The 20,529-nt window shown below is 37.1% G+C and overlaps 1 protein-coding gene across 1 annotated transcript in view; it reads left to right on the forward strand.

Moving 5' to 3' along the window:
- Positions 1-18,869, forward strand: part of WDR64 (WD repeat domain 64) — an 87,433-nt gene extending 68,564 nt beyond the window's left edge. Inside the window, exons 24-28 of the mRNA XM_074316790.1 lie at positions 1,847-2,035; positions 4,584-4,689; positions 7,798-7,878; positions 8,702-8,809; positions 13,913-18,869. Of these exons, the coding sequence (XP_074172891.1) occupies positions 1,847-2,035; positions 4,584-4,689; positions 7,798-7,878; positions 8,702-8,809; positions 13,913-13,996 (568 nt within the window). The 3' untranslated portion in view covers positions 13,997-18,869. The remainder of the gene's footprint in view (positions 1-1,846; positions 2,036-4,583; positions 4,690-7,797; positions 7,879-8,701; positions 8,810-13,912) is intronic.
- The last annotated feature ends 1,660 nt before the right edge of the window (positions 18,870-20,529 follow it).

Raw genomic sequence — 20,529 nt, forward strand, 5'->3', positions numbered from 1 at the left:
GGATGGTGGGCAGCGCCCCCTGCAACTAAGATTGAACAGGGCACCTTGAGCTGAGCTGCCTCCCGGATGGCTCAGTTGGTTAGAGTGCGTCCTCTCAACCACAAGGTTGCTGGTTCGACTCCTGTAAGGGATGGTGGGCTGTGCCCCCTGCAACTAGCAACGGCAACTGGACCTGGAGCTGAGCTGCGCCCTCCACAACTAAGATTGAAAGGACAACAACTTGACTTGGAAAAAAGTCCTGGAAGTACACACTGTTCCCCAATAAAAGTCCTGTTCCCCTTCCCCAATAAAATCTTAAAAAAAAAAAAAAAAAAAATGAGAAATAACTGCTGGGCCCAGGTCAGTGCTTCAAAGAGACTGTGTATTGGCACCAACTGTGCCAAAACCATACACACACATCACCTGTGTGCACATTCTCTGTTGTTACAAGCAGTCCCTGCTCAAACCAGTTACCCTTGACTTGAAGAAATTACTTTCATGATTCCTTCAAGTGAAGATAGTCCCAGATGCTCAGTTCAGAAAATTCTAGCTCTATTAATACCTATCTCAGAATACCCTTTTCTTCATACGTAAGCCACGTCCTTTTGCTAATACTAGCTGCCATTTTCTAAAGGGGTAGGCAATTTTAATACTCTAAATTTGTCAAAAAGATAATAACTTTATAACAGGAAAAAACATAAAAGCTTAGCTCTGGGGCAGAAAACAAAAGGGACTAAGGATTCATATCTGAGACCCAGGATATCAGGCTAAGAGGTGGGATCAGACTACCTGGAACAGGAAATGCCACAAAACAAGGAAGCCAAAAGTTACTTACTTAGAGTAGAATGAATTTAGAGTTCTCCTGAAGTTAGCCCCTCACCCCTCTAACTTCTGTGTGGACAGGGCTGGTCCATTTCACTTTGGTAGTGGCTTTGGCAAGGACATGACATTTATGTAGTGTTGGGGAATGTAAATACGTAAGGGACGTAGGATAATCATGCTACGTTCTCAGAACACTGTCAGGTGTGAGGAGTCCTGACTGGACACCTCTGCTCTGCCTTCTCTTCAGTGCCTACCGCTTGGGTCTGGAATACCACTTAGACTTTGTGGAATCTTCTCTGAGTTCATTTAGCTTATCTTCCTCCTGGGTCATTGCAGCAGAAACATGATGATTGTTTCCATCATTTGTTACCCTAAAGGTGAAATCAAGACATAAAAGGAAGATCTTCCAAATATTATTTTATCTTTCTATAAGACATAGGGACACACTCCTGCTAATTACATTCTGTATTACTTTAAACCACGTGGGCTAATTAGAGTGGCCTCCTGGAATGAACTGATGGTGAAATAATGCATACGGATGAGGAGCCACTTCTTTTTGCCATCCTATTTCAGACCTCAGTTGTAAACATCAGTATGATGTTTCCACAATAGTAGGAATCATGGATGGATGTCGAGAGGATTTTAGTAATAGTAAAAGAATCACTAGGTATCTCCTACCAAAAGTTCTATTGATGCAAAAAGTAGACAGCTGAGATACAGCCCGTTCCACATTCAGTCCTCATGGGTTCTGATTAGCTTGAATGAGCAGTGTTAGTTGGAGAAAAATCTGTTCCTTATTTTCTGGCTTTAATGAATGGAAGTACAGATTCATAAGCACAGATTCAAACTGACATTTCCCAAAATTGTTGTAGATTAGAATTCTAACGATAAAAATGTTTATGTTATGATTAGACTCATATATTTAAAAGGAAGAGTCCTGGACTCAAGTTTAAAATCCCTGATGGACCAGTGAAAAGCTAGATCAATAATAGAACTCCCACTGAATTTCTGTTACTTTATTCCCCCTACGTCTGCCTTTCCTCAGGCTCTGGCATGCTGCCAACGGTCATTACCTTGGATATTTTGGACAGAGAAGGCTCTTCAACTTATCACAGATAGGTGATTTCATTTTGCCTTGTGATGTTAATGAATATCCCATAGAAATAAAAGAAGAAAACAAGTTCACAGAGAAGAAACAAAAATATGAATATCCTCTGGTATTTGACCAGAAAAGGTAAGACCATTAGAATTACTTTAAATGCCAGACAATAATTAAACTATAATGATGCTGTAACACCATGTTGGACATGGACAATTCAGAGGTGAAAAGACCAAAATTTTCATTAAGTTCACAATCCAGTGGAAGGATGCACAAAAATCTATAATTCGATATAATAGCACTGCCAAGAACAGCAATTCTTAAGATAAGCACAGAGGGGCAAACAGGATTTAAACAAACAAACAAACAAACAAACAAACAAACAAACAAACAATACCACAGAGGCAATTGCCTAAGCAAAGGCACAAAATAAAGACTATCACATAAGCTTTCAAGGATTGGAATTCAGGGAGCAAGTAGGGAGCACATGGAGAAGATAAAGCAAGAAAATTCTACAGGGGCTAAAGCAAAATAAGCTTTTTTTAGGGGCCAATATAAAGATCTTAAACTTTACTGAAATCACTGTGACACAATAACACAAGAGAAAAAGCAGGTCTGAGGGAAAAGACAGTGAGTTTGATTTTGGACAGGTTGAAGTCTGAGATGCTTGTGGGAATATTTAATGAGCACTGAGCTAGACCTGTCTGGAGCTCTCCAAAGAGGTCAAAGCTATAGATAAAGATTTTGAAGTCATCAGTACAGTGATATTCTCATTGTGGATAAGTCCCTTAGGTCTTATGTGTAGAGTGAGAAAAACAGAAAATGAAGGGGGCAAAAAAAAACAATAAACAATAGCCTCTAAAGAGCAGACCAAGGAAGAGAGACAAATGAAAAATATTATGAAGGAAAAGCCAAGATACTGAAAGGAAAACCACAAATAAGTGGTATATGGAAATCAAGGAAGGAGAGTTGTAAGTAAAGTGGTAGAGAGGACTCATTTGTAAAACATGGCAGTGAAGCCTCATAGGACAATAGAAAAGTAAACATTGGATTTGGCAAGTTTGTCAGTTGAAGGGTCATTGACGAATTTAGAGAGAGTGATTTCAATGGAGTGATGGATAACCATCATCGCAATGGTTGAAAAATAAATAGGAGATTGAGGTGATTATAGTATAGATTACTTTCTAAGGAAGTCAAATAGCTCTGAGGTTTAAGAAGAGTTCGTTTCATGGATTTACTTGTTTGTGGGGGAGGTCTGAGCATGCTTAAAGGTTCAGGGGAGAAAGGACAGTCCCCCAACGGGGAATAGAATGTTGGTGAAACATTGTTTTGTGCTTTTGGAAAGCTCAGTCCTGGTTTTGACTGTGGTCGGATCCTTGTCATAATGAAAGAGATTGGTGCTCATTTGAGCTCTCAACATTCGCAAAGCTCAACCCTAGATGATGGATGTCTAAATGTCTAGCCTTCAGGGGACCAGACCTGCATAGACTGGTAACATCCAACAGACCAAAACTGGGGGAGCTGACTAAGTAAGTCCAAAGAGGGAAGAAACAGAAAGGTTTGTCTAAGATAAAGTCCTTTCAGGGAAATCCTAAGTAAGTCAAAGCTGGAGAGACCCAATGCCATCATCTAGTCCAAAAGTCGATAGAATGGTTGTTAATAGGAATTGCCAGGCTGCGTCAGAAGCCACACAGAATTCATATCAAAACAGAAGCAATTCGAGGTTCCAGGTGACTGCCCAAACCCCACGGAAGAGTTCAAGACTTGCCCTGGCTATTGAGTAAGGGGCACTGGAGAAGTCTGGCTAAAACGTAAGAGGGGGTGCACTAGAGCCAAAACTCATCAAGATATGCTAAGATTCACCAAGCAAAGTTGATCAATCTCCTTTGGGTAATTGCTGAATCTTGAACATCCATATACTTGAAATAATATATTATAATTTGTTAATTTGCATCTTTACTATTTTATGAGTTTGCTGAGTACAAGGAATGCATTTCACATATCTTTATTTCTCCAGTTCTTAGTTCAGTGCTTAGCACACAGTAGGCACTCAAAATATATTTGCCAAACAAATAAAAAATGACTAGTGGAGAACATCACAAACAGAGGCAACAGATGTAAATAGTAGATACAGAAGTATGGAACAGTATGATGTATTTGGGATAGCTTAAATGTCAGATGTGTTCACATTATAAATAATTATGTCTTGTGTGTAGAACAATGGGCCTTCTTCTATAGAAGTACTCCATCTCAGGACATACTATTTATTATTTTTAAATGTTTTTAATCTTTAATTATGACTTTTTAAATACATGCACAAATAAGTTTTAACTACAGTGGAAGATGCCCTGAGTCCCACAAATATCAGGCATTGGTTTTGTACCCAGTCCCTACTATACAGTTTTTTCCAATGGCTATTAATGAATTTTACCACATGGAATGTTCAGGCTTAGTAGAAATTTCTTTGGTTTCCCTAGAGGGAAATCTGGGAAGCCAAGTGGAGTAAGACTTAAATGAAAAGGTAGTATCATCAGGGCTAGTGCGATGGGAGCCAGAAAATTTGGGGACCCAAAAAATAAAGGATGTAATGGGTACTTATTTAGTAGGAAGAGAATAAAAGGGGTACGAGTGTGTGTGTGCGTGTGTGTGTACTTAACAGTTTTTCTTGTATCTTTATATGCAGATGGAAGAAAATGAGCTCAATGTCTTTGCTTTTCAAACGTGTACCTCCCAAAGCCTATGAAGTGGAACATGATTTTAAGTTTTTCAAGTCTCTTTCTTCTCCCAAGGTAGCTTTAAACAAACAAACAAACAAGCAAACACATTTTGTTTTTGTTTCCTGAATTTAGATATGCACCGTGTATTCGTTTTCTATTGTTGCTATTACAAATTACTACAAACTTAGTGGCTTAAACAATGCAAATCAATTATTTTACTGTTCTGTAGGTTGAAAATCTGACCTGGGTCTCACTGAGCTAAAATTAAGGTGCTGCCAGAGCTGTGTTCTGTTTCTGAAGCCTCCAGGGGAGAATCTCATATTCCTTAGTTTATGCCCCACTTCCTTCATCTTCAAAGCCAGAAATGTTGCATCTCTCTGACTGGTCATCTGTGGTCACATGACTTGGACACAACAGGAAAGGTTCTCTGCTTTTAAGGATTCCTACGATTAGCTTGGGCCCACCTGGATAATCCACCTCAAAGTTCTTAACCTTCATCACATCTGCAAAGCCCCTTCTGCCAAGTGAAGCAATATGTTCACATGTTGGGTGTAAGGGGAATAGGGTGTGGACATCTTTGGTTGCCATTATTCCGCTCATCACAGACAGACACACTTTTCTTCAGTGCAGAATTAGGAGAGAAAAGTATACTGTTATTCATTTTGTTCCTAACACTTCCGAAGAAAGAGGATAGCATGAGTCTTTAGGCTAAGGTCTGACATTAATTAAAATTGATTTCCTCCAGATTTTACACAAACTAAACCAAACTTACCTTTCTAAATTTACCTCCCATCACTAACCTACATTTGCACTACCCGCTACAAATCAGAATAGATGTTTCCCTAAGCCTTCCTCTCAGCCTTCTGTCCCTACAGTTCACCTGGGCTATCCTTGTTCTCTCCATGACTCTTCTCTATCTGTCCAAATCCGTCCTACCTTTGTAACTGACAAAGGATTAGTATCCTAAACAGAGGTAAGACTAAAAGACAGTCCAATTTTAAGAAAGGTCCAATACTTGAATAGATACTTTACAAAAGAAAACAATCTAATAAACACATGAAAACATCCTCAACCGTATTAGTAAACATGGAAATTCACATCAATAATGTTATAAAATACCACTTTATACCCACCTGAATGACAAATATCAAAAAGTCTGACAATATCAAGGGTCAGTGTGCATTTAGCACAATCAGAACAGTAATCTGCTGGTGGAAATCATGGAAATTGGTAGAACCACTTTGGAAAACAATGTGGCATTATCCAGTAAAGTTGAAAATAGGCATGCCCTACTAAGTATAAACCCTGAGAAGCTCTTGAACAGGTGCTTAGGAGGCAGGTACAAGAATGCTCAGGGCAGTATCATTTGTAATAGTAAAAACATGAAAGCAGCCTAAACGCTTGTCAACACTATAACCGGTAAATAAATTATGGCACATTTATAAATTGGAATACTATGGAACGGTGAAAATACATGAACTAGAATAACACTCACCTACATAAATGAATGTTTGAAACATATTATGGAATGAGAAAAGTTTTGCATAAGAAAATACATATAATGATTTCATTTATATAAAAGTCAAGAAGGGCCAAAATTAAATAAAATATTGTTTTGGCAAAAAGCATATACAGCAAAACTATATAGCTAAAAGCAAGAGAAATAAAAGCACAAAATTCAGGATAGTCATTACATCTGAGGGCTGGTGAAAAAAAACTGAGGCCAGAGAATAGTACACTGAGAACCTCAAAGTTGAGAGTACTGTTCCAATTTATAAAGCAGAGCAGCAGGTCCATGAATATTCATTATGTCATAATTCTTTTACTGTGTCAACTTCATATTTAATAAATATTTAACACTTTTGAAATGAAGCAATTTCCAAACCTTTCTGTCCCAATGGAATTCAGATAGCTTCTCCCAGAAGCAGGGTGACAAGCAGGAGAGACAGTGGATGTGGAATGTAACAGAATTAGGTTTAATCTTAGATAAGTTATTTATTTATTTTTTTCCCTTCTTCCACCCCCCACCCCCCCCACTCCGGTTCAAGCCGTTGTTTCTCAGTCTAGTTGTGTAGGACGCAGCTCCCTGGCCCATGCTGGTATTAGGAGCCTTGAGCTCCCCCGGCTGAGGCGGTCGGTCTCAGGTCATCAGTCGGCTGCTCACAGCAGCTCACGGCAGCTCACACCAACCTCCAGCTTCTCACAGCAGCCCAGCTCCAGGGAGAGCTGTTATTCACAATCTTAGCTGTACAGGGTGCAGTTCACATGGCACATGGGGGAATCAAACCAGTGACCTGGGTGTTAGGAGCACGGTGCTCCAACCACCTGAGCCACCAGACTGGCCCAGATAAGTTATTTTATCTCTTTCCTTCTCAAAGAGTTGTTGTGAGAAGTAAATGAGAAAATGTATACCAAATGTAAATGTTAATTCCACTTTCTCCAAAGGCCCCAATCTCTCCCTGCTTTGTGCCTCAAATACATTCACTTACCATGCTCTACACTGAATTGGAATTATTTGTAGACTGACCTTTACATCCCACCCGCCACCACGAAATCATAAACTCCTCATGGGCAAAGATACATGCATAGCATCTTGTTTTGTTTAATAGGATTGAAATAGCAAAACCCAAAAGTAAGAATTGGTATTCACTTTTAATATTCTCTTTCAATTTGAAGATGAATATTTTTTAAAGTAATTTAACTGAAACAAATAAATTTGGGGAAAACTCCAGAAAGGTTTTAAAGCTCTTGAAACAACTGAATACAGCAAATATTAAAACACTTGCCTTCTTCTTATCACACCTTCAAATTCTCAATTACTTGGTAAAATAACAAAGGTTTATACTAACATTGAGTTAAAATACCTTTCACTTAGGAATCTCTGATTTTACCAGCAATCTTGTTTTGCCCATTCCTTTGCATTCTCAATTATGTAATATTTTCTACTCACTTCTGCTAATTTCTTTTTGACAGGTTATCAGTAATAACACAAAGGTAGTAAATTACATTTGAGTAGCACTTTACTGTATACATAATCTCATTTGACTGTTATGAATAGTCAACAGGGCAAAAATTTGCCAAAGTCATGCAGCTAAGTGTAGAGTCAAAATTTGAACCCAGGAATTTTGCCACTTATGAAATGTGTCCTTTTCATTAAATATTCACTCCTCTGTTTCACAGATCCGAAGACATGCCTTGGAAAGTTTCAGGACTGAAAACAAAGAGGCAGGGATTGTTTTTGGTTCTCTGCCTATATACAGGGTGAGTTGAATGTTTCGTGGACCAGAGTGGTTACAGAACAATAGGGCGCCTGACGTCTCATTGCTGACACTGGGCTACTAAGCACGGTTGGAAAAAATGACACACGAAGCTGACTGATGCTTCCATAAACATGCTGTGTCCGATCACAGAGGTCCTCCGTTGTGTGTGTCAACGGCCTTGATCATCTGTCTCTGACATTCCACACTGAACCGCACCACAGGAAACTACTTCCACCTGCATCCTAGCTGCTCATCACCTACAGCATAAAATCCAAATGCTTTTAGCCTGGCATACAAACCTTGCATGATCTGGCCTCTGCCTGAACTGTGTCACCTCATTTCTACCACATTTTACCATGTACTCCAGCTATGCCAAATTGCTTGCTATCCCTGAAGCATCACTATTCTCCCCTCTTCTGTGACTTTGTTCTGCATTATCTGCCCAGAATTCACCCACCCGTTTCCTTCCAAATCCTTACTTATCCTTCAAGTCTCCACTCCAGATAACGTCTGTTTTAAGAACTAATTAATTAACCATGAATAATAAACTGAAGATGAAATATTTCAACTTAATGTTAACTTATTATTTCTTAAAATGTTACTTCTCCTTCCCAAAAACATGTTCATTGTAATAGGTATCAAACACTTAACTTACAGATGATGCTAAGGGTGAAGTATTAATATTAAGAATTAATAACGGGCAACTGAGAAGGGAAGTGTATTTTAAAGCAGTTGGAACTTCTCACTCCCTACCGCCTACCCCTGAATTCACATTACAGAAGTAACCAGTTTAGTATGTGTTACCAACTCTTTATTTCTTCTAGGTACCAAGCCCCGCTAGTCTAAGATACCTCCCACTCATCGGTTCAGAGGTACAAAGACAGTCTTCAGATGGCATTCCAGGAAAGAAAGGTCATGTTCAACACGAAAAAGTAAGCTGGTACTTAGAATTCCATGGTACATCCCATTTCTGCTTGGATTCTTCATCATTCTATTCCCAAAAACACTCTGGGCCTAAAATTATCTCAGTTCATACTCTTTTTATGTATATTCTGGGATGCGTGTGTTTTAGCTCAGTGAGCTGCAAATCATGAACTTACTGGACAGAGAGGAAAATCAAATAGGACCTCTGAGCCTGACAAATGAAACTTTTCTAGAGCCGATTTAAGGCTTAGGTTGTTCACTGATTAGTTTTAAAGGTCAGGTGATATGACGTAACTTACCTGAGGGCGGTGTAATCATCCTCGCTTCTTAATCTTATTGTACCTACAGAATGGGACGAGGACATCGGTCAGTTTCTGGCTCACCAGACAAGTCAAGAATTTCCCCCCATGTATTAATATAAATAACAAATATACAGTATTTTACAGTTTACATAGTGTTTTTATAAACTATTCCTTTGATTTTCACAATAATTCCAAACAAAATATTATAATCATCTTAGAACTGGGGAAAATGGAGCCTAAAGGGAAATTAAGTGACTTTCCAAAGATGACAATAAGAATTAAGTTATAAGCTGATTCTCAATTTCATGTTTATTCTATTGAAATATACAAGCCCTATCACTTTTCTACTAGTTCTAGAAAGCTTATATGGGCCTAACTTAACCTCTGGACATTTATCTAGTCATTAAAATAGACCAAACATTAAGAGGAAGATCTAACATATGGTAACTTTTATAAGCCATTGCACGAAGTCAGAAATGGAAGACAAAAATGGAATTATGTTAGTCATGGTTAATCTACATAATGAATAATCTTCACTCAGACAGAAAGATGGTTCTTACTGTCTGCACCAAATTGAACAACATAACAAATACAACTATGATGACAAAAGCTGTTTTATTTAATTAATATAGAAAACTTGACCATAATTTTGTTAGCTTGTGCACTTAATAAGAATATAAATGATTCTTGTTCATCAATTCTACCAATTATTTGAATAAGAATTTTTGGCAATAGTTTTTTATAAAAATAATATCATTTACTTTTAATTTTTTTGAGTAATGGATAAAACACAGTGGTATAAATAATCCAAAACTAACAGGTAATCAAAAGACTATCTATTTTGGATTTTATAGTTTATATATTTTATGCCCCATATTTGCATTATTTGTTTTGCCTCATCGGATATCAAATATACTTTAGATTTTCTAAGTAAAAGAAACAACAGACCCAAAATGGAGTCACTTGTGCAAAGTTCCACCAAGACTTAACAACTAATCTAATTTCAGTTCAGTCTCTCCCAGGAGTGGAATTTTAAATCAGTCAGTCTGGAATTTCCTGATCAACACTAGTGAGGTAATCTGCCTGGTAAGAGCCCCCCCCCCCTTTTTTACCTAAACAGGGAGGTGAACTTGCCTAAAATAATCCACTCTTTTAACCTCCTTGCCTTACCCTCCTTCTGCCTATAAAAACCTTCTATTTTGTACAGCTACTCAGAGCACCTTTTTATTTACTAGATGGCATGCTGCCCAATTCATGAATCATTCAGTAAAGCCAATTAAATCTTTAAATTTATTCAGTAGAATATTGTTACTTAACAGTACAAACTAAGGGACTGAAAGGAAGTGGCTAAATATGTCTTAAACACCAGGAGGAGGACAAAAATGGAATTATGTTAGTCATGGTTAATCTACGTAATGAATAATCTTCTCTCAGACAGTCAGAAGTTGATTGTATTACAATTAATTTTATCAGAGATCATGAAATACAATACGTATTTGTCCAAAAACAAAAGAATATTTAATATATCTGTTGTTTTAATAGATGCTTTATTTTCTATTAATTGCTCCGATAGGTCATTAATCACACAAGTCAAAGGGAATAGATATCTCCATTTACTTACAGAAAAGGAGCCACAAAACCATGATTAAACATTCTCTTTCTGGTTTAATGAAGAAAAGAGTTAAGTGTGGCCAGGGAGCTAAAATTAGTTTCCAAATAAAATTAGTCCTTTTCAAAAAATTGTACACTTAGCAAGATGACAATAATATGTAGAAACTGGTAAAGATTAAAGCATCACTATGTTGATTATCTGCAATTTTAGGACCCCAAACAGCTAAGGTGGAAAATAGTGGATGAAATCAAATTAATAAATACACATCACGTGCCTATTTTCATAAAAAGCACTTCCAGGAAGGTGGGCATTAAATTACCTCAGAAAGTTTAGTGTTCAAATTCCAATTGTGTGAAACAAACATTTACAAAATACCTTGAAATGTTACTACATCGAGAAACTCACAGTATTGAGGGGAGCAACTCCTCTGAGCAAAGAGTCCAAGAACAGGTACCTTAATCGCTTTGACTTATTGTTTTTAAATAATAACAATGCTGATTCCAAGTATTAATATATTTAAATTGTTTGTAAATTTTTTTAGAATTAAACAAGTTACAACATATTAACCATAGTACAGGAAAACATAAATCATAGCATAAGTTTATAGTTTCTTTTTAGTTTAAATGTGAGGAAAGCGAGGTGAACTTTGTGACATATAATGCACTTTCAAAATTGTAGAAACATATCCAATAATAGAAAATGATTAAGTTGTCTATGTCAGAACATCTAGACCTGCAGAGAATTTTTACTTGAGCCAAACTGATGACAGTGCCAGGAAGCAAGATCTCAAATGCTCCAGAGAATGAGTTTTGTAGTTTCTTTTATACATTTGGAAATAAGGAGGGAACTTAGGGCAGATTACGTGAAGGTGGGCAAAAACAAAGTACAGGACAGTTCACAGCATTATGTGCTCTCTTGAGGGTGGTTACTCCTTGAGGGGTCTGGAAAAGAGGATTACTTCTGGCATTTCAAAGGTGTGTTCATCTATATGCATAAGAACAATGGACAGGGTTGCTTAAAAACCTTTTACTAAAGAAGTTATAGGCCTCGGGTATGACGACCCACCATGACCTGCCTAGTTAGAAATTTCTGATCAGATCACCCTGTGAGGTTACTTTCAGTCACTAAACTTGTACTGGGGCCCTTTTTCATCCAAAAGTGAAAGATAGTATACATGACAGCATACTCTATGGTTTTTCCAAGGAATATTTAAATACATGAAAAACTCTCACAATTGTGTTTTAGGTGGAAAGAATATATAAACTGTGAAAAGTTGATATGAGTGCAGCCACTTTAGAACAGAGCCAGGGCAGCCATTCCAGAGGAACTTCCTTGCACATCTTATTCCTTGAATTTTCGGAATGGCTGAACGGGGCAAAGTCACTTTTGGACTGGGACAAACAAACACTGTATTTCAAACAACTGTTTTTAAAGCTAACAGGGAAGCCGAAATCCTGACTACAGGACTGAAAACTGAAAACATTCTTTAGAATTAGCATCACAATGTACAGCTAAAGAATAGTTTATTTGTACCTATAGAAATTCCTTCCTTGGCTTATTAGCACCAGAAAAAATTCCTTTCTTCTATTCATGTAATTATTCCCCTTTCCTTTCTCATAAATACCCTCTTGCCCTCACCTTCCAATTGGAACACTATTGGGTTTCTGCCTGGATCAGTACTTCCAGAATAGCTATTCTCTTTGATATCAAATAAATGCTCTCATTTTGGTCTTTTATTTTTAAGTTAACAAAACTATAACTGAGTGATATTGCTAATGATAATAGCTAACATTTATTTTTAAATTAGTGTACGAGGGACAAAAGTGAACATCTGATATGCACTCTGTCACTTAATCTTCACAACACTGTGATGTAGTTATGATTATCATTCCCTTTTTACAATTGAGAAAACTGAATACAGAGGATAAGTAATTTATCTAAAATCCCAAAAGAAGTAGATAATAGAGCTGGAGTTTGATTTCAGGGACCGGACACTTAAATACATTATGCAGTGTAATTCAGAGGTAGGTAAGCTGCTGGGCCTCTCTGGTCAGAATAACCATATGAGAGTTTACAAGTAGTGAACATTGAAGAAATTTCCCTCCCCATCAATCTCTCTCCCCTCACCCTGGTTTATTTTTCTTTATAGCTCCTGTCACTATCTGAGATTACATTATGTAAGAATTCATTTATTTTTATTGATTCTATCCCACTAAAATATAAGATCCACAAAGTCAGGAACTTTGACTAATTCTCTGCTGGAACTCTAGTGTTTAGAACAGATTGACACATACGTGATGCTCAAAGAATATTTGTTGAACGAAAGAATGAATGAGTTAGAAGAAGGAGGAGGAGAAGGAAGAGGAGGGAAAGAATGAAACAATATTAAAGAAAGGAAGATCACTGCAGCTTAGGAAGTTGCCTCAGCTGTTTAGCAGATGGATCTAGGGAACTAAGTCTCCTACCTTGTCTTAGGAAGAAAGAGGAGCAGTCACGTGACCTGTGAGAGTCCAACCTAAGGGATCTTTAGGTGGTTGAATTTTGACCTTGGGCTTCACTCTGTCTTTTCCTTTACCTTTTAACTTTACATCTCCTCTTCCTTTTTTTCTTCTTTCTTCTTCCCCATTATAGACCATAAAAATCAAATTGATATGTACTGTAAATATTGGCTGAACATTACTGACAAAATTAGATACTTCTTAATCTGACTTTTTAACCCAAGTAAGTTTAACATTTTATATGTATGCCTTCCAAAAATACCCAATTCAAAACTAGTTTTCATTTCTCATTTGTAGAATTATCACTTGATTTTATCATCAATAAACTCTGATGATACTAATATAAAATATCGCTGTGCCTTACAACCACCTAGCAAGTGTCTTTGTTTTGTTTTGTTGTGTTGTGTTGTGTTTTGTTTTCATAAATCCTTTACAGATGGGGCAGTTGAGTCCCAGAATGAAAAACTGCCCAGTTAAGTAGTTCTATAGCTTCTGCTCTTCTACCCATAAGCTTCTGGAGTCCTACCCCCTGTTCTAACACATTTTTACCCTAGAAGCACACAGGATAGTTAAATAAACAATTATACTTTCTTTCTAGGAGAATTAAAATCTCTGCAAAAATTAATGGTGTATCTTGACTCTAGAAAATTGTGTTTGTCATGTAATGCCAGTTTTTAACTGACATCCTTTATTCCACAGACACAACAGAGGAGAAGTCTTAAAAAACATTTACTCCCACAAATAAATCTGGCTTCTTCCTTCTTCCCAGTCATCCCCAAATAAGAGAGAAAAATCAGAAGTGGCTGCTGTGGTCTGGGCTGCACATGAAATGGCAAGACGTGAATGATACTTCGGTCTTTATATCCGGATGAAAATGAGGGTCCACCAGACAATGTCACCCATCTCTGTATCCTCAGGCCATCCTATTGATGGAGAAGATTGCTCGGGGAGCTTAGGTGGCCTCAGCTCTGAAAACCAAAAAGCAGCAAACAGCCAGGTGGCCATCTTCTTTCATACGTTGAAATCCACTTAAGAAATATGCAATGTTCTTGTTTACTGTTACCAAAATGGCAAAAGCATAAGTAGACCTAAAATAATATGGTCATAAATGATTAGCTTTCCACCTCCCCACATTGTTCACTCTAATTCATAACCAGAATTATTATCAGAATGTATGCAATAAGAGGCAAATTACTTGTGTACCATGCTATGTGGTATACAAGAATGTTATTATTAACAAGAAAAATGTGCCAGTCAAGCTTCTAGCTATTTGCATTCTTCAGTTAGGGAAATTTCATAGGAAAGAAAATGTTCAGAGTTTCTTCAAGTCCGAAGTTATTTACATTTAGCCTAGAAATGACTCCAAATAAATAGAACTTGGATGGTAATCTGAACTTTCTAGGGTTTATTGTTTATTCATTCTTTTCTTGTTTGATTTCGGTACTTTGATCAAATGATTAATTTTACCAATGGGAACTCATGTAAAAAATGAAAGCATGTAAATTTGGTCAATAATAAATGAGATTTTCAATAAGTCAAAGGTATGAAGAAAGTATCATAATTCAAGCCTGCTGGTTGCCTGACCTAGGCCTCTTTGGGAAATGATTTAGAGATCTGAGTAATAAAAAGCATTCACATGTCAAGGGTCAGTCCACTTTCCCCAAAGAACCAGGCCACTTGGTAAGAAAAACTGTGGTCCCTTAGCATTTAATTCTACCTTTCCATTCTGGGAAGGCTTCTGTAATTCTTACAATCCCAGCAACTTTAAAAAAGTAAGGAAATTTTTTTATTCATATAAACTTTAATTACACATTTCTTTTTATGTTTATTTCTATGTATGTACTCATTTTTGTTGCTCACAGGAATGTGATTTCTCCTACTAATTTTCTTTCTTTTTAACTTTTTTCTTCATGTATTTTGTTTTTCAAGATTGTTATTAAAAATATAGCTAATTATATTAGTTTCAGGGGTACACCATAGTTATTGAGCATTTATATACTTAAAGAAGTGATCACCACAAGTCCAGCAACCATCTCACACTGTATCACACTATCACAATACTACTGACTATATTCCTTACGCTGCACACCCCCATGACATGTTTGTTTCATACCTGGAAATTCAGACCTCTTATTCCCTTTCACCACCACCTCTTTTTAATTTTCCAACTACTGTTGTCATTCAATATTGTTTTATATTAATTTCAGGTGTACATCATAGTGGTTAGACATTTATATAAGAGTGATCCCCCTGACTAGTCTAGCACCCACCTGGCACTATACATATTTATTACCATATCATTCACTGTATCCCCTATGTTTTTACATCCCCATAACTATTTTGTAACTGTTACTTTGTACTTAATCCCTTCACCTTTTTCACCCTGTCCCCCAACCACTCCCATCAATCACCCCAACAAATCTAGTACCCATCTGAAACCATAATAGTTATTACAATACTATTGACTATATTCCTTATGCTATAACCTACATCCCCATAACTACTTTGTAACAATCAATTTGTACTTGGTAATTCCTTCCCCTTTTCTCATCCACACCCTCAAATTTCCTACCATCTGGCAAGCATCAAAATGTTTCCTGTATCTAAGAGTTTGTTTCTGTTATGTTTGTTTACTTTGTTCTTTAGATTCCACACATAAGCAAAATCACATTGCATCTGTCTTTCTCTGTCTGACATACCGCACTCAGTACACTACCCTTCAGGTACATCCATGCCACTGCAGATGGCAAGATCCCATTCCTTTCCATGGCTGAGAAATATTCCACTGTATATCTGTACCACCTCCCCTTTATCCATTCTTCAATTGACGGACACCCAGGCTTCCTCTACATCTTGGCCTTTGTAAACATTGCTGCAATGAACATATGGATGAACACGGCCCCTAAAGTAGTGTTTTGGGTTTCTTCAAATAAATACCCAGAAGTGGGATTACTGGGTCCTTCTTTGTCTCTTGTTAAAGCCTTTGTTTTAAAGTCTATTTCATCTGGTATAAGTACTGCTGCCCCAGCCTTTTTTGGTTTGTTTGTTTCCATTTCATGAATTATCATTTTCCTTCCCTTTACTTTCCATCTGTGTGTGTTTTCAATCTGAAGTGAGTCTCTTGTAGGCAGCATATGTAAGCGTTTTCTTTTCTTATCTATTCAGCCCACCTATGTCTTTTGGTTGGAGCATTTAATCTATTTACATGGAAAGTAACTGTTGACAGATATGTAGCTATTGCCATTTTATTATTCATAATTTTTATCTTGTTTTTTTGTTTGTTTGTTTTTTCTTTCCGTCTTAAACAAGTCCTCTAAGATTCCTTGTAATACTGGTTTGGTGGTGATGAACTTCTTCAGCTTTTTCTTGTCTGGGAAGTTCTTTATCTCTCCTTCGATTCTAAATGATAGCTTTGCTGGGTAGATTACCCTTGGTTGTAGGTCCTTGCCTTTCATCACATTGGATATTTTGTGCCAATCCTTTCGTTCTGGCCTGCAAAGTTTCTATTGAGAAATCAGCTGACAGTCATATGGGAGCTCCCTTATAAGTAACTAGCTGCCTTTCTCTTGCTGCTTTTAGGATTCTCTCTTTGTCTTTAACCTTTGCCATTTTAATTATAATGTGTCTTGATGCATGCCTGTTTGGGTTCATCTTGTTTGGGGCTCTCTGTGCTTCCTGAACTTGTATGTCTGTTTTCTTTGCCAGGTTAAAAGATTTCAGTCATTATTTCTTCAAAGAGGTTCTCAATCCCTTGCTTTCTCTCTTCTCTTTCTGGTACACCTATGGTGAGAATGTTGGAATACTTGATGTTGTCCCAGAGGTCTCTTAAACTATCCTCATTTTTCATTTTTTTGGATTCTTTTTTCTTTTTAATGTTCCAATTGGGTGTTTTCTGCTACCTGGCTTTCCAAATTGCTGATTCGATCCTCTGCTTCACCTAGTCTGCTGGCGATTCCTTCTAGTGTATTCTTCATTTCAGTTATTGTAGTCTTCACTTCTGACTGGTTCTTTTTTATGATTTCTATGTCTTTTTTTATGCTTGTTATCTCTGTGTTAAAGTTCTCACTAAATTCCTTGAGCATCCTCATAACAATTGTTTTAAACTCTGTCTCTGGTAGGTTGCTTGCCTCCATTTCATTTAATTCTTTTTTTGGAGTTCTCTCCTATTCTTTCATTTGGGATGTATTTCTCTGTTTCCTCATTTTGGCTGCCTCTCTGTTTGTTTCTATGTATTAGGTAGATCTATGTCTCCCAGTCTTGGGCCAGGAGGCCTTATGTAGTAGGAGCCCTGTGGGGCTCTGGCACAGTCTCCTTAGTCACCTGTTCTGCGTGCTCCAATAGTGTCCCTTGTGTGGGTTGTGTGAGCCTTCCTGTTATATTAAGCCTTGATTGCTATTGGCACATCAGCGGGTGGAATTGACCCTTAGCCTGACTACTTGTGGGGTTTGGCCAAACCCACAGCTTACAGGCTGCTGTGCGGGGGGCTTACCCACTGAATGGGATTTGCCCCAGTGGGCTCTGGTACCTGTTGAGACCACCCTTTGGGTGTGCCACTTGTAGGGCTAATTAGGTGGTGCTCTGCTGTGGCCTGAAGCCAACCTCCAAGTATTGAGATTCTGGGGCCTCTTGTGAGGGTCTTTGGAGTTTGGTGCCTATGGCTAGCTCCCTATTATTTAGAACACCCTCCAACCTATCTCCTCAAAAGCTTCTGCTTTCCTTCAGGAAAGTATTAATTAGCCCAGTACCAGGAGGACTAAAACAAAGCTATCATTTTGTACAGAATAAAAGAATTATTCCTTTCATTTCTTAAGTTTTTCTTCTGTAAAATTTCCTAATGTAACATGATTTTTCTCATTTTATTCCTTAACAGAACAATTCAGTATATGTGAGAGGCAATTCAATACATGTTTGTCCCTTGTACATATTCTGTTCCAAAGCTGCATACTTGAACTACCTTATTTTGGTAACTCACTGAATTGATTTTACTGAATTGTACTTTGGTTTTGTTGGATCTAAACTGAGGGACACTGTAATAAACAGCCAAACAGAAGCCGCTGTAGCGGTTATTACAGGGACACAGAGATGACAGCATCACTCCTAGATCACACAGGGTCCTTTGCTAAGACTCAAGAGAGAACTCACTCTCAGGGCTCAGGGTTAGGAAGGGCTGTGCTTTATCTGGAGAACTAGTCTGCTTTGATCTTGTGGACACCATAATTCCTGTAAGTGGATGTTTGTTCTCTTTTATCCGATAGGTTAGAAAGTTTATAGCTAAATTCATATCCTTCCCTTACCAACTGTTTCAGAACATGACCACATCTTATATTCTCACACAAGTATTCCTCTGGCTCAGACTGCCCAAGTAATTTATTTTTACTCTTTGTTTTGTATGTATTTTTGTACATTAATTTAGCCCTTTTGTGGGATGGGGTCTGGTATGGATGGATGATTACATACATATATACACATTTTAAAGAATAAAAAAAGCACAAAATTTGTTTTCAAATGTTCTTGTAAGTTTCCAGTTCTCTTTCATGACTGATCTTGTTTGTTTCTATGACATTCCTCTGGTGAGTAATAAGTTCCTTCTCTCAAAGCTGACTTGTTTTTCATACAGCACAACCAAAATAAAGCAATCTGTTTGTAAACCCAAATTTCAGTACAAATGTTTACATTTGCTACTGAAGATGGAACTATTGAAACCTTTGGAGTTTTAGAGAATAAACTTAGATCTTTCAACGTAAGTAGGCATGCAGGGTAAGAGAAAATGGAGTAAGAATTCAAAACCCTTTTTTTTCTGTTACTAAAATCACGATAAGAAAAACAACACCAAAAACAGAACTAGGCATGAATTACATTTGTCATATCTGATGAAGCATCCATTTTTGTCTATACAATCCCTCTTAATTGTTTTGAAAGATATGTAATCAATATGGAGAATATGTTACCACTAAGCTGTTTAAGTGACCTACAAGAAATATGGCATTAGAAAAAAATTTTCATTATGTCCATAGGTAAAAATTTCCTTTAGATTTATTTGCTATTACATCACAATTTTCAGGAATTAGGGTACTATGTTGAAAATCTAACCATACACTAATTTACTCTTTAGGAATATAGGAAGGGTTACCTAACTTTTAAATTGTTCTCAGTTGAAATTCCAAAACTGTCTCTTGATTAGTACTAAAGAGGAAGGAAGTTAAACCTGCCTTCAAACACTACCTTCAAATACCAGATATTGAGCTGACCCCTTCCCAATCCCTCCTTCTCTCCCTCCCTGTGCACCCGCCCCCACTCCCTCTACTTCAAGGAGTACAATCCTCTCAAGATTCTAGAACATCAGTACACCGTGCCACCGTGGATTCCAAATATCACTTTCTTTTACTTTCCTTTAACGACTTCCCCCACTTTCCTACAATCTGACTTCTACCACAACCAGCCTCATTTATTACTCTTCTTTCTCTTCCCCTCTCCCACACCTCGTCCTCTGCCAAAGGAGTAATTTAATTTTTGCTTCTGGGTTAACTGTCATGGATCAGGATATCTGTGATACTCTCTTCCAATTATTTTACTGTTCCACCCTCTATATTCTTTTAGCTGCCTTAAAAATTAGTACATTGACCTTTTCTGAGTATTGGAAAGTAATAAATAACCTGTTGAATGCATGTAATATGAGCTCTTTGAAGTCCTTTTTGATGAATATTAAAAATATAAAATGATAACACCAACTTCAATGGTGTTAATTCTAACAATACAGGATTTAATTCAATTTGCCCTTGATTGACTCAGAGGAATTATTGTGACAACACCCCTGATATTATGCTACTACTTATAAATCACTATTACTTACTATTTTCCCACAGTCGGGTTTTCCTTAGTAGCTCATTTCTTCATTTTTATATTTTTGGTTATTTGCACACTATGCCTGGTACGTAGCAGGCACTTGATAATATTTGCTGGTTAATTTGAATTTCATGATTTCCAAAACTAATTCTATTCCAATGTGCCAGATGTTCTTCCTATTAGCACTCGTTAGCAAAGCTAAATCATGAACCACTCCAGCATAACAAGTAAATTTTATATAAGTCACATAAGAAAAAAAATGCAGACATTTCATTTTGGGTAAAAGAAATGTACTTACAGTTTTCTTTTCCCTGAGTTTTCACTTTAAAAAATTATTAAACTAAAAATTTTCCTTAATTTCTAAAAATTGTGTCACTAAAAATGGAGAGCAAGACTAACATGACTCTTATAGTTATTTCCATATCCAAACATCTCAATTGAGTTTTACTTAGGTAAAATATAGACTAGAGATT

This window comes from Rhinolophus sinicus, linkage group LG12 (genome assembly GCF_036562045.2).
Source record: "Rhinolophus sinicus isolate RSC01 linkage group LG12, ASM3656204v1, whole genome shotgun sequence".
Taxonomy (NCBI): domain Eukaryota; kingdom Metazoa; phylum Chordata; class Mammalia; order Chiroptera; family Rhinolophidae; genus Rhinolophus; species Rhinolophus sinicus.